Raw genomic sequence first — 16,590 nt, 5'->3', positions numbered from 1 at the left:
CAAATCCCAGAGGACTGGTGAGTAGTTAATGTTCTATTGTTCAATAGTCCTGGGAACTGTTAACCTGCAAGCCTTATGTCAAAGGTAGAGACGTTACTGGAGAAGATTCTTAGGGATAGGATTTATGTGCATTTGGAAAACCATGGCCTAGCTAGAGAGAGTCAGCATGGCTTTGTATGGGGCAAATCGTGTCTTACTAACTTGTCTGAGCTTTTCCAGGAAGTGACGAAAGAGATTGATGAGGGTAGAGCTGTGGATGTTGTCTACATGGATTTTAGTAAGGTGTTTGACAAGGACCCCATGGGAGACTCATCCTGAAGTTTAAGATACATCTGCAGAATCTCTTGTGTTTGTGAAAATTTAAAGATTTGTGGGTGGGTTTCTTTTACACAGAGTCATTCCTGGAATGTGCTGCGGATGGAGGCAGATACGACAGACCCATCTGAGGAGCCTTTAGATGGACACATACGTATTGTAGTGAATGGACCACATACCAGGATGTTGCCTGATTTACAAGGAGAGGTTGCGTAGACTAGAGTGTTAGACACTGAGGAGTGACCTGACAGAGGGTGAAATCACAGTCTTTTCCCAGGGAGTGATGCTAAAAAAAACAAGGGCACGTCTATGAGAGATTTAAAAGGAACATCAAGGGCAGCTTCTTCACACAGACTGTGGTGCATGTTTGGAACAAGCTCCCAGAAATAGAGGTTGAGGCGGGCACATTAGCAACGTCTAGAAGCCATCTGGGTAAGTACATGGGTAGGAGAGGTTTAGAGCATGATGAGGCAAAGATGGGAGTTGCTCGCTGGGCGGGCACGAGCGAGTTGGGCTGAACGGCCTGTTTCCATGTGACTCGATGCACAGACAGCTGATTCATTTTCAGTGACTCTCCCTGTGCTGTACTCTACAATCTTCCATGTTCCAACGATACAACTCCCTTCCCAGGTTTCAACACCACCACCCCACCCTCATGTCTCTCCTATTGCCCATCTCAGTCCCCTCCAACCCGCTGATCTCTGAACTGTTCCACTTTGTCCAAACCTCTAGGACAGTGTCTGGCCAGTGTCACAATCCCAGGTTTGCTGATGACGCTGAAGGTGATGGGACGGTGAATTGTGGATGAGGGTGTGGACAGGGCTCGGGGGGGGGGGGGGAATGAGGACAGAGAGAGGGGAGGACGTGGCAATGGAGGTTTCAATGGAATGTATGAGGGTATCCACAACACAAAAAGGCCATGAATTTTTCAGATGATGTGAGATCAGGTGGTGCTGATGGAGTCAGAGTCCTACAGCACAAACAGGCCTTTCAGCGTGGTAGACCAAGATTCCCATCTGAGCTATATCCAACTGTCTGCATTTGTCCCATATCCCTCTAAACCTTTCCCATTCCTGTACCTGTCCATATCCCTCTAAACCTTTCCCATTCCTGTACCTGTCCATATCCCTCTAAACCTTTCCCATTCCTGTACCTGTCCGTATCCCTCTAAACCTTTCCTATCCGTGTCCCTGTCCGTATACCTCTAAACCTTTCCCATTCCTGTACCTGTCCGTATCCCTCTAAACCTTTCCCATTCCTGTACCTGTCCATATCCCTCTAAACCTTTCCCATTCCTGTACCTGTCCGTATCCCTCTAAACCTTTCCCATTCCTGTACCTGTCCATATCCCTCTAAACCTTTCCCATTCCTGTACCTGTCCGTATCCCTCTAAACCTTTCCTATCCGTGTCCCTGTCCGTATACCTCTAAACCTTTCCCATTCCTGTACCTGTCCGTATCCCTCTAAACCTTTCCTATCTGTGTCCCTGTCCGTATCCCTCTAAACCTTTCCTATCCGTGTACCTGTCCATATCCCTCTAAACCTTTCCCATTCCTGTACCTGTCCGTATCCCTCTAAACCTTTCCTATCCGTGTCCCTGTCCGTATACCTCTAAACCTTTCCCATTCCTGTCCCTGTCCATATCCCTCTAAACCTTTCCCATTCCTGTACCTGTCCGTATCCCTCTAAACCTTTCCTATCTGTGTCCCTGTCCGTATCCCTCTAAATCTTTCCTATCCGTGTACCTGTCCATATCCCTCTAAACCTTTCCCATTCCTGTACCTGTCCGTATCCCTCTAAACCTTTCCTATCCGTGTCCCTGTCCGTATACCTCTAAACCTTTCCCATTCCTGTCCCTGTCCATATCCCTCTAAACCTTTCCCATTCCTGTACCTGTCCGTATCCCTCTAAACCTTTCCTATCCGTGTCCCTGTCCGTATCCCTCTAAACCTTTCCTATTCCTGTACCTGTCCGTATCCCTCTAAACCTTTCCTATCTGTGTCCCTGTCCGTATCCCTCTAAACCTTTCCTATCCGTGTACCTGTCCATATCCCTCTAAACCTTTCCCATTCCTGTACCTGTCCGTATCCCTCTAAACCTTTCCTATCCGTGTCCCTGTCCGTATACCTCTAAACCTTTCCCATTCCTGTCCCTGTCCATATCCCTCTAAACCTTTCCCATTCCTGTACCTGTCCGTATCCCTCTAAACCTTTCCTATCCGTGTCCCTGTCCGTATCCCTCTAAACCTTTCCTATTCGTGTACCTGTCCGTATCCCTCTAAACCTTTCCTATCCGTGTCCCTGTCCGTATCCCTCTAAACCTTTCCTATTCGTGTACCTGTCCGTATCCCTCTAAACCTTTCCTATCCGTGTCCCTGTCCGTATCCCTCTAAACCTTTCCCATTCCTGTACCTGTCCGTATCCCTCTAAACCTTTCCTATTCGTGTACCTGTCCGTATCCCTCTAAACCTTTCCTATCCGTGTCCCTGTCCGTATCCCTCTAAACCTTTCCTATTCGTGTACCTGTCCGTATCCCTCTAAACCTTTCCTATCCGTGTCCCTGTCCGTATCACTCTAAACCTTTCCTATTCGTGTACCTGTCCGTATCCCTCTAAACCTTTCCTATCCGTGTCCCTGTCCGTATACCTCTAAACCTTTCCCATTCCTGTCCCTGTCCGTATCCCTCTAAACCTTTCCCATTCCTGTACCTGTCCGTATCCCTCTAAACCTTTCCTATCCGTGTCCCTGTCCGTATCCCTCTAAACCTTTCCTATTCGTGAACCTGTCCGTATCCCTCTAAACCTTTCCTATCCGTGTACCTGTCCGTATCCCTCTAAACCTTTCCTATCCGTGTACCTGTCCTTATCCCTCTAAACCTTTCCTATCCGTGTACCTGTCCGTATCCCTCTAAACCTTTCCCATTCCTGTACCTGTCCGTATCCCTCTAAACCTTTCCCATTCCTGTACCTGTCCATATCCCTCTAAACCTTTCCCATTCCTGTACCTGTCCATATCCCTCTAAACCTTTCCTATCCGTGTACCTGTCCGTATCCCTCTAAACCTTTCCTATCCGTGTACCTGTCCGTATCCCTCTAAACCTTTCCTATCCGTGTACCTGTCCGTATTCCTCTAAACCTTTCCTATCCGTGTCCCTGTCCATATCCCTCTAAACTTTTCCTATCCGTGTACCTGTCCGTATCCCTCTAAACCTTTCTTATCTGTGTACCTGTCCGTATCCCTCTAAACCTTTCCTATCCGTGTACCTGACCGTATCCCTCTAAACCTTTCCTATCCGTGTACCTGTCCGTATCCCTCTAAACCTTTCCTATCCATGTACCTGTCCGTATCCATCTAAACCTTTCCCATTCCTGTACCTGTCCATATCCCTCTAAACCTTTCCTATCCGTGTACCTGTCCTTATCCCTCTAAACCTTTTCTATCCGTGTACCTGTCCGTATCCCTGTAAACCTTTCCCATTCCTGTACCTGTCCGTATCCCTCTAAACCTTTCCCATTCCTGTACCTGTCCATATCCCTCTAAACCTTTCCTATTCGTGTACCTGTCCGTATCCCTCTAAACCTTTCCTATCCGTGTACCTGTCCATATCCCTCTAAACCTTTCCTATCCGTGTACCTGTCCGTATTTCTCTAAACCTTTCCTATCCGTGTCCCTGTCCGTATCCCTCTAAACCTTTCCTATCCATGTACCTGTCCGTATCCCTCTAAACCTTTCTTATCCGTGTACCTGTCCGTATCCCTCTAAACCTTTCCTATCCGTGTACCTGTCCGTGTCCCTCTAAACCTTTCTTATCTGTGTACCTGTCCGTATCCTTCTAAACCTTTCCCATTCCTGTACCTGTCCATATCCCTCTAAACCTTTCCCATTCCTGTACCTGTCCGTATCCCTCTAAACCTTTCCCATCCGTGTACCTGTCCATATCCCTCTAAACCTTTCCTATCCATGTACCTGTCCGTATCCCTCTAAACCTTTCCTATCCGTGTACCTGTCCGTATCCCTCTAAACCTTTCCCATCCGTGTACCTGTCCGTATCCCTCTAAACCTTTCCCATCCGTGTACCTGTCCGTATCCCTCTAAACCTTTCCCATCCGTGTACCTGTCCGTATCCCTGTAAACCTTTCCTATCCGTGTACCTGTCCGTATCCCTCTAAACCTTTCCTATCCGTGTACCTGTCCATATCCCTCTGAACCTTTCCTATCCGTGTACCTGTCCATATCCCTCTAAACCTTTCCTATCCGTGTACCTGTCCGTATCCCTCTAAACCTTTCCTATCCATGTACCTGTCCGTATCCCTCCGAACCTTTCCTATCCATGTACCTGTCCGTAAATCTCTAAACCATTCCTATCCGTGTAGCTGTCCAAGTGTCTTTTAGACATTGTAATTGTACCTGTGTCTTCCACTTCTTCTGTCATATACCCACAGACACCATGAAAAAATCCCATTTGGATTCCTCCCCAGTCACCTTAAACCCTCATGTTTTAGACTCTCCTACCCTGGGGATAAAGTCTATGTCCACCCACCTTCTCTCTGCCCCTCACAAAGTGTCACCCCTCAGTCTCCTTCATTCCAGGGAAAACAGTCCCAGCCTATCCATTGTATCCTCATAACTCCAGCCCTCCATCCCAGTATCATCATTCTGAATCTTTCCTGCACTCCCCGGCTTAATGAAATCCTTGCTTGAGTTCACTGAGGAGAACACACATGATATTCCAAGACACATAAGCTGACATTCACACTTCACACTCCAGGTTTCTGGCTGTGACGATGATGCAGCCAGCCAACGCCCGGCGGGTATTCCCATGTTTCGATGAGCCGGCTCTGAAGGCGACCTTTGACCTGACAGTGATTCACCGACCGCAGTACACGGCCATCTCCAACATGCCCGTCAGGAGTAAGTTACTTCACCCCTCATCCCTGATCCTCACGTACCACCCATGACTCCTGACCCTTATCTAGCGCACCCTCACCCTTTCACCCGACCCCTCAACCTCATTCTCTCCCCGCACCTTCACCTCTGATCCTTTACACATCACCATCACCCTCAGTCTTCACCTTTGATCCCCTTGACCTCACCCCTCACAGATTCCACACTGGTGCGCGCACACACACACACACACACACACACACACACACACACACACACACACACACACACACACACACACACACACACACACACACACACACACACACGATACAGCGTCCCACACTGGGAGACTCACACACACAGGGTACAGCATCCCACACCGAGACACACACACACTCACAGGGGTACAGGTTCTCTCTCTCTCTCACACACACACACACACACACACACACACGATACAGCGTCCCACACTGGGAGACTCACACACACGGGGTACAGCATCCCACACCGAGACACACACACACTCACAGGGGTACAGGTTCTCTCTCACACACACACACACACACACACACACACACACACACACACACACACACACACACACACACACACACACACACACACGATACAGCGTCCCACACTGGGAGACTCACACACACGGGGTACAACATCCCACACCGAGACACACACACACTCACAGGGGTACAGGTTCTCTCTCTCTCTCACACACACACACACACACACACACACACACACACACACACACACACACACACACACACACACACACACACACGATACAGCGTCCCACACTGGGAGACTCACACACACGGGGTACAGCATCCCACACCGAGACACACACACACTCACAGGGGTACAGGTTCTCTCACACACACACACACACACACACACACACACACACACACGATACAGCGTCCCACACTGGGAGACTCACACACACGGGGTACAGCATCCCACACCGAGACACACACACACTCACAGGGGTACAGGTTCTCTCTCACACACACACACACACACACACACACACACACACACACACACACACACACACACACACACACACACACACACACGATACAGCGTCCCACACTGGGAGACTCACACACACAGGGTACAGCATCCCACACCGAGACACACACACACTCACAGGGGTACAGGTTCTCTCTCTCTCTCACACACACACACACACACACACACACACACGATACAGCGTCCCACACTGGGAGACTCACACACACGGGGTACAGCATCCCACACCGAGACACACACACACTCACAGGGGTACAGGTTCTCTCTCACACACACACACACACACACACACACACACACACACACACACACACACACACACACACACACACACACACGATACAGCGTCCCACACTGGGAGACTCACACACACGGGGTACAACATCCCACACCGAGACACACACACACTCACAGGGGTACAGGTTCTCTCTCTCTCTCACACACACACACACACACACACACACACACACACACACACACACACACACACACACACACACACACACACACACACACGATACAGCGTCCCACACTGGGAGACTCACACACACGGGGTACAGCATCCCACACCGAGACACACACACACTCACAGGGGTACAGGTTCTCTCTCACACACACACACACACACACACACACACACACACACACACACACACACACACACACACGATACAGCGTCCCACACTGGGAGACTCACACACACGGGGTACAGCATCCCACACCGAGACACACACACACTCACAGGGGTACAGGTTCTCTCTCTCTCTCTCACACACACACACACACACACACACACACACACACACACACGATACAGCGTCCCACACTGGGAGACTCACACACACGGGGTACAGCATCCCACACCGAGACACACACACACTCACAGGGGTACAGGTTCTCTCTCTCTCTCACACACACACACACACACACACACACACACACACACACACACACACACACACACACACACACACACACACACACGATACAGCGTCCCACACTGGGAGACTCACACACACGGGGTACAGCATCCCACACCGAGACACACACACACTCACAGGGGTACAGGTTCTCTCTCTCTCACACACACACACACACACACACACACACACACGATACAGCGTCCCACACTGGGAGACTCACACACACGGGGTACAGCATCCCACACCGAGACACACACACACACTCACAGGGGTACAGGTTCTCTCTCACACACAGACACACACACACACACACACACACACACACACACACACACACACACACACACACACACACACACACACACAATACAGCGTCCCACACTGGGAGACTCACACACACGGGGTACAGCATCCCACACCGAGACACACACACACTCACAGGGGTACAGGTTCTCTCTCACACACAGACACACACACACACACACACACAATACAGCGTCCCACACTGGGAGACTCACACACACGGGGTACAGCATCCCACACCGAGACACACACACACTCACAGACAGGGGTACAGGTTCTCTCTCACACACACACACACACACACACACACACACACACACGATACAGCGTCCCACACTGGGAGACTCACACACACGGGGTACAGCATCCCACACCGAGACACACACACACTCACAGGGGTACAGGTTCTCACACACATACACACAGGGAGTACAGGGTTACACTCTGGGACATACACAGCACAAAGTCACAGCCTGCTACCTTTCCTGTCCTTCTTGCTATCATGAGGCTTCCTCCCCCCCCTCCCCCTTTCCCCTGCCCTCACCCCTGTCTCCTCAACTGCACCCACTGACACTCTGTATGTGTGTGTGTGCAGTGACCTCGGAGATGTGGGTTCACGGGCAACTGTGGATCGTGACACGCTTCCATCGGACGCCGCTGATGTCCTCCTACCTGCTGGCATGTGTGGTCTCCGATTTCCCATCCATCGCAAAGACCTTCAACAAAGTCACAGTAATCACCATTTCACTCCGCGCCGTCTGTTCACCACTAGTTACTAACTCGAATGTGGCTCAGTGAACTGTGGAACCAGCTGACACAGCCCTGAATGGGAAGCAGAGTCAATGTCACTCCCCCTCAACTCATTTCCCTTCCACCCACTCCTTCCTCCACATACTCTGCCTGACCTGCTGAGTTTTATGTTCCCAGCTCAGCTTTCCAATATTTACATTTTTTTAAATCTCACTAATGTCTTGCAGGACTCCAGCATAACATCCCAACTCCAACAGGTGAAGGTCAGCGTGCCAAATTTGTTACCAGCTTATCTACTTGTGACTCCACTTTCAGGGACCCATCACTCTGCTCTACGCCACTCCTGCACCTTAGTGTGGGAGTCCTACCTTCAATTACGTTCCCAAAACACAGTACTGAGCACTTACCCAAATTCTGTGTTAGCACCATGTCGGATTTTCTGAAAGTGACCATGTCCCAGAGTCGCCAGAGTCCGGGGTGTGGGATCATCGGAGGTTTGGTCTCTACTGCTGACACTGTCCTGGACACAGAGCAGTGACATGCACCCTGTGGGTTAAATCCCATGCAGATGGAGGTGACTCTTCACTGAGCGTCACTGGGGACAAAGGAGTGGGTTTGATGACAGTACAAGCTCACCCCGACCTCAGCTGACTTTCTTCCTTGCATTTTTTTACAAAGCCGTAACATCTACATTATTGTAACATCTACATTGTCAGAATACTAATCACTGTGACTAACACAAACTCAATTAAACTGTTCCCATCCTGATCTATGGTCATATTTATCCCCTGCAGTGACCAACAGTCCCAGAACACTTCCCTGGTGCTTGCGGACACAGCACGTTCTTTTTCCAGGGATACATGGGCAGGAATGTCCCCCCAGAAAATTGCCAGGCTGTCAGCCCAGGCAGAGCCCTTCACCACCCTATTCCAGGACCCATGCAGAGCAAACTTGGTGAATCCAGGAGCAGACTGCATCAGATTTATTATTTTACAGAAATCACTTTATTACATTTCACATTCTACAATATTACAAAACGTATACCATAACAGCGACTAACACAATTACTAATATCATTACTGTAAATCAAATTAAAATGTTGCCACCCCTGTCAAGGATGGCATCTTTCCCCTGCGGTGCCCAACAGTCCCAGAACACCACAATGGTGTTCTTTCTTCAGGAATACCTGGGCATGGATGGAACCCTGGAATATTGCGAGGCAGTCAGGTCGAGTGGAGCTGTCCACTGTCCACCTCCAGGACCCATGGACAGTAAACTTGGTGAACCCAGCTGATAGGGAGGGGTGGTCCACATGCCAAGGACCAGGGTTGGAGGAACGGTGAGCTTGGTGTTTGTGGTCCCCTGGAGCCAGTGTTTAAAACCTCGATGGTTCATTGCAGGTGAGAGTCTGGGCTCGGAAGCAGGCGATGGAGGCTGGACAAGGGGATTATGCCTTACGGACAGTGGGGAGGCTCCTGCACTTCTACGAAGAGAAGTTTCAAATCTTCTACCCTCTGAAGAAGTTAGGTGGGTGAGGGTCACTTCTCTCTGACCCCCAACAATCAGATTGTCCAAACAACCAACATGGTCTACATCCCCAGCGTTGGACACTTCACATGTCTTGCAAGTGGTAGATAGTGTGGTCAGACACAGAGTGATGTCCCTATGCACTGACCCATCACACACTCCCGGGGTCAGACACAGAGTGATGTCCCTATGCACTGACCCATCACACACTCCCGGGGTCAGACACAGAGTGATGTCCCTATGCACTGACCCATCACACACTCCCGGGGTCAGACACAGAGTGATGTCCCTATGCACTGACCCATCACACACTCCTGGGGTCAGACACAGAGTGAAACTCCCTCCACACTGACCCATCACACACTCCAGGGGTCAGACACAGAGTGAAGGTCCCTCCATACTGACCCATCACACACTCCCGGGGTCAGACACAGAGTGAGGGTCCCTCCATACTGACCCATCACACACTCCAGGGGTCAGACACAGAGTGAAACTCCCTCTACACTGACCCATCACACACTCCCGGGGTCAGACACAGAGTGAAGCTCCCTTTACACTGTCCCATCACACACTCCCGGGGTCAGACACAGAGTGAAGCTCCCTCCACACTGACCGATCACACACTCCCGGGGTCAGACACAGAGTGAAACTCCCTCCACACTGTCCCATCACACACTCCCGGGGTCAGACACAGGGTGAAGCTCCCTTTACACTGTACTATCACACACTCCCAGGGTCAGACACAGAGTGAAGCTCTCTCCACACTGACCTATCACACACTCCCAGGGTCAGACACAGAGTGAAGCTCCCTCCACACCGTCCCATCACACACTCCCAGGGTCAGACACAGAGTGAAGCTCTCTCCACACCGTCCCATCACACACTCCAGGGGTCAGACACAGAGTGAAGCTCTCTCCACACTGACCTATCACACACTCCCAGGGTCAGACACAGAGTGAAACTCCCTCCACATTGTCCTATCACACACTCCTGGGGTCAGACACAGAATGAAACTCCCTCTACACTGTCCTATCACACACTCCCAGGGTCAGACACAGGGTGATGCTCCCCTTACACCATCCTATCATACAACCCTGGGGTCAGACACAGAGTTGAGGTATGTTTTCTTTGACCCTGTTACATGCAGTGGGTACGATGGGTCCCATTGGACCTGTTACCCCAGGGGTCCCCAACCTTTTTTGCACTGCGGACCGGTTCAATATTGACAATATTCTTGTGGACCGGACGATGGGGGTGGGGAGGGTGTTCAGGTAGGGTTGCCAACTTTCTCACTCCCAAATAAGGGACAAAAGTAGGAGTCAAATACGGGACACTTGTGTTTACCCCGAGAAAGACTACAATGACCATGAAGCCTTGCGGGGCACCTCTGTGCGCATGTGTGACGTGTGCATACATGATGTGCGCATGCGTTACGTGTGCATACATGATGTGCGCATGCGTTACGTGTGCATACATGATTTTTTTCTCCACAGTTTTTGCTTAATCTTCCCAATTCTGTTAAGTGAAACTACACTGTAATACATTATTTCTACTTTATACAGGCTGTGTATTTATCAGATCATTCCTGCTTTTACTATATGTTAGTGTTATTTTAGGTTTTATGTGTTATTTTGGTATGATTTGATAGGTTACTTCAAGTTCAACAGTGTGTGACAGGGAGTGAGGAAAGGTGCAGCTGACTCATGTCGTTTCATATCGCCAAATCATATCGTTTCCTCGCGACCCAGTGAAATCTCCCTTCCTCCTCCTGATCTTCCCTGAACTTTGTTTATCTGTTTGTTTGTCAATTTAACAATATCGTGTCGAATCACCCTTCGAACAATACCACTCCAGTATCCCCACAACACCGATTTTACCCTAATCTAATCATGTGGCAGTTTACAACGAGTAGTTAACCTACCCTGGACGTCTTTGGAGAGTGGGGGGGGGGGGAGCCCACGCAATCTATGGGGAGTATGTAGGGACTCCTTACAGAACAGGCTGGAATTGAACCCTTGAATGTAACAGCGTCGCAGGAACCACTGCACTATCATGGTGCCCATCATTGGCAAAGCCGGGCCAGCTGTAACACCAACCAGTATGTGCACAGGAAGATCCACATGCAGTGAGGTGCCACTGGTGGTGACTTTCATTATATTATTTGTCAGACAGGTGACTGGAGTATTGTCAGCAGCTTTGTCAGCAACCATTATCTAAGAAAGGTTGTGCCAGCATTGGAATGGGTTCATGAGAATGATCGTGGGAATGAAAGAGTTAACTTATGAAGAGCATTTAATAGCCTGTACTCACTGCAGTTAAGGAAAATCAGTGGGGCGAGCATCTTATTGAAACCTTTCGTATATTGAAAAGCCCAGATAAAGTGGACATGGGGGTTCCGATTACCAGGGGGCACAGCCTCAGAACATAAGGATGTCCCTTTCCAACAGACATGAAGAAGAATTTCTTTAGCTAGAAGGTGGTGAATGTGTACAATTCATTGCCAGAGATGCCAGTGAAGTCCAAGTCATTGAGATAGGCTCTGGATTAGTAGGAGTGTCAAAGGTTACAGGGTGAAAGAAGGAGAAAGGGTTTGAGATGGATAATAAATCAGCCAGCCATGATGAAATGGCTAAGCAGATTTGATGGGCCAGAGGGACTAATTCTGTTCCAGTGTCTGATGGTACAATGTATAATCTTTGTTTTACTATGTGGGAGCTTCTTCATCCCCTGTTGGGTGGGCGAGACTGAGCTCGGGTGTGTTCACGGCGTTGACTCCTGACTCATGATGGTTTGCTCCCTGCACAGACCTGGTGGCCGTGCCCTGTTTCGAGAATGGCGGGATGGAGAACTGGGGGCTGGTCATCTTCAGGGAGATAAACCTCCTCTTCCAGCCCCAGGAGGACTCAGAGAGCACCAGGCAGGAGCTGCAACTTGTTTTGGCCCACGAACTGGTACATCAGGTAGGCCTGAACCAGGAGGACCTCCTACACCTCCCCCACACCGACCCGTCACAATCCCCCACCCACACCGACCCGTCAAAATCCCCCCCCCCACACACACACACACCGACCCGTCACAATCCCCCCCCCCCACACACACACACACCGACCCGTCACAATCCCCCCCCCCACACACACACACACACACCGACCCGTCACAATCCCCCCCCACACACACACACACACACACCGACCCGTCACAATCCCCCCCCCCCACACACACACCGACCCGTCACAATCCCCCCCCCCACACACACACCGACCCGTCACAATCCCCCCCCCCACACACACACACGACCCATCACAATCCCCCCCCCACACACACACACCGACCCATCACAATCCCCCCCCCCACACACACACCGACCCGTCACAATCCCCCCCCCCCCCACACACACACCGACCCATCACAATCCCCCCCCCACACACACACACACCGACCCGTCACAATCCCCCCCCACACACACACACACCGACCCATCACAATCCCCCCCCCCACACACACACACACACCGACCCATCACAATCCCCCCCCCACACACACACCGACCCATCACAATCCCCCCCCCCACACACACACACACACACCGACCCGTCACAATCCCCCCCCCACACACACACACACACCGACCCGTCACAATCCCCCCCCACACACACACACACACACACACACACACACCGACCCGTCACAATCCCCCCCCCACACACACACACACACACCGACCCGTCACAATCCCCCCCCACACACACACACACACACACACACACACCGACCCGTCACAATCCCCCCCCACACACACACACACACACACCGACCCGTCACAATCCCCCCCCCCACACACACACACACACACACACACACACACACCGACCCGTCACAATCCCCCCCCCCACACACACACACACACACCGACCCGTCACAATCCCCCCCCCACACACACACACACACGACCCGTCACAATCCCCCCCCCACACACACACACACCGACCCATCACAATCCCCCCCCACACACACACACCGACCCGTCACAATCCCCCCCCCACACACACACACACACACCGACCCGTCACAATCCCCCCCCCACACACACACACACCGACCCATCACAATCCCCCCCCCCCACACACACACACACCGACCCGTCACAATCCCCCCCCCCACACACACACACACACACACCGACCCGTCACAATCCCCCCCACACACACACACACACCGACCCATCACAATCCCCCCCCCACACACACCGACCCGTCACAATCCCCCCCCACACACACACACACACCGACCCATCACAATCCCCCCCCCCACACACACACACACCGACCCATCACAATCCCCCCCCCCCACACACACCGACCCGTCACAATCCCCCCCCCCACACACACACACACCGACCCATCACAATCCCCCCCCCACACACACACACACACACCGACCCGTCACAATCCCCCCCCCCCCCACACACACACACACACCGACCCGTCACAATCCCCCCCCCCCACACACACACACACACCGACCCATCACAATCCCCCCCCCCCACACACACACACACACACCGACCCGTCACAATCCCCCCCCCACACACACACACACACCGACCCATCACAATCCCCCCCCCACACACAACACACACACACCGACCCGTCACAATCCCCCACCCCCACACACACACACCGACCCGTCACAATCCCCCCCCCCACACACACACACCGACCCGTCACAATCCCCCCCCCCACACACACACACACACACCGACCCGTCACAATCCCCCCCCACACACACACACACACCGACCATCACAATCCCCCCCCCCCCCACACACACACACCGACCCATCACAATCCCCCCCCCCCACACACACACACACACCGACCCGTCACAATCCCCCCCCCCACACACACACACACCGACCCGTCACAATCCCCCCCCCCCACCACACACACACACCGACCCGTCACAATCCCCCCCCACACACACACACACCGACCCATCACAATCCCCCCCCCACACACACACACACACCGACCCGTCACAATCCCCCCCCCCACACACACACACACACACACCGACCCGTCACAATCCCCCCCCCACACACACACACACACCGACCCGTCACAATCCCCCCCCCCCACACACACACACACACCGACCCGTCACAATCCCCCCCCCCCCACACACACACACCGACCCATCACAATCCCCCCCCCCCCACACACACACACACCGACCCATCACAATCCCCCCCCCCCACACACACACACCGACCCGTCACAATCCCCCCCCCACACACACACACCGACCCGTCACAATCCCCCCCCACACACACACACACACCGACCCGTCACAATCCCCCCCACACACACACACACACACCGACCCGTCACAATCCCCCCCCCCACACACACACACCGACCCATCACAATCCCCCCCCCACACACACACACACACCGACCCGTCACAATCCCCCCCCCACACACACACACCGACCCGTCACAATCCCCCCCCCACACACACACACACCGACCCGTCACAATCCCCCCCCCACACACACACACACACCGACCCATCACAATCCCCCCCCCACACACACACACACACCGACCCGTCACAATCCCCCCCCCACACACACACACCGACCCGTCACAATCCCCCCCCCACACACACACACACACACACCGACCCGTCACAATCCCCCCCCCCACACACACACACACACCGACCCGTCACAATCCCCCCCCCCACACACACACACACACCGACCCGTCACAATCCCCCCCCCCACACACACACCGACCCGTCACAATCCCCCCCCACACACACACACACACCGACCCGTCACAATCCCCCCCCCCACACACACACACACACCGACCCGTCACAATCCCCCCCCACACACACACACCGACCCGTCACAATCCCCCCCACACACACACACCGACCCGTCACAATCCCCCCCCCACACACACACACACACCGACCCGTCACAATCCCCCCCCCACACACACACACACCGACCATCACAATCCCCCCCCCCCACACACACACCGACCCGTCACAATCCCCCCCCCCACACACACACCCGACCGTCACAATCCCCCCCCCACACACACACACACACCGACCCATCACAATCCCCCCCCCACACACACACACACACCGACCCGTCACAATCCCCCCCCACACACACGACCCGTCACAATCCCCCCCCCCACACACACACCGACCCGTCACAATCCCCCCCCCACACACACACACACACACCGACCCGTCACAATCCCCCCCCACACACACACACACCGACCCGTCACAATCCCCCCCCCACACACACACACACACACCGACCCGTCACAATCCCCCCCCCCCACACACACACACACACCGACCCGTCACAATCCCCCCCCCCACACACACACACACACCGACCCGTCACAATCCCCCCCCCCACACACACACACACACCGACCCGTCACAATCCCCCCCCCCACACACACACACACGACCCGTCACAATCCCCCCCCCCACACACACACACACCGACCCGTCACAATCCCCCCCCCACACACACACACACACCGACCCGTCACAATCCCCCCCCACACACACACACACACCGACCCGTCACAATCCCCCCCCCCCACACACACACACACCGACCCGTCACAATCCCCCCCCCACACACACACACACACCGACCCGTCACAATCCCCCCCCACACACACACACAACACACCGACCCGTCACAATCCCCCCCCACACACACACACACCGACCCGTCACAATCCCCCCCCCCCACACACACACACACACACCGACCCGTCACATCCCCCCCC

The 16,590-nt window shown here is 53.2% G+C and overlaps 1 protein-coding gene across 1 annotated transcript in view; it reads left to right on the top strand.

Moving 5' to 3' along the window:
• Positions 1-5,098: 5,098 nt before the first annotated feature.
• Positions 5,099-16,590, top strand: part of LOC140736359 (aminopeptidase Ey-like) — an 18,095-nt gene continuing 6,603 nt past the window's right edge. The window contains exons 1-4 of the mRNA XM_073062348.1: positions 5,099-5,225; positions 8,073-8,186; positions 9,605-9,754; positions 12,560-12,714. Coding sequence (XP_072918449.1) covers positions 5,099-5,225; positions 8,073-8,186; positions 9,605-9,754; positions 12,560-12,714 — 546 coding nt within the window. The remainder of the gene's footprint in view (positions 5,226-8,072; positions 8,187-9,604; positions 9,755-12,559; positions 12,715-16,590) is intronic.

Source organism: Hemitrygon akajei, chromosome 11 (genome assembly GCF_048418815.1).
Source record: "Hemitrygon akajei chromosome 11, sHemAka1.3, whole genome shotgun sequence".
Lineage (NCBI taxonomy): Eukaryota > Metazoa > Chordata > Chondrichthyes > Myliobatiformes > Dasyatidae > Hemitrygon > Hemitrygon akajei.
The sequence above is the reverse complement of the archived record's forward strand: the minus strand, read 5'-3'. Positions and strand labels throughout refer to the sequence as shown.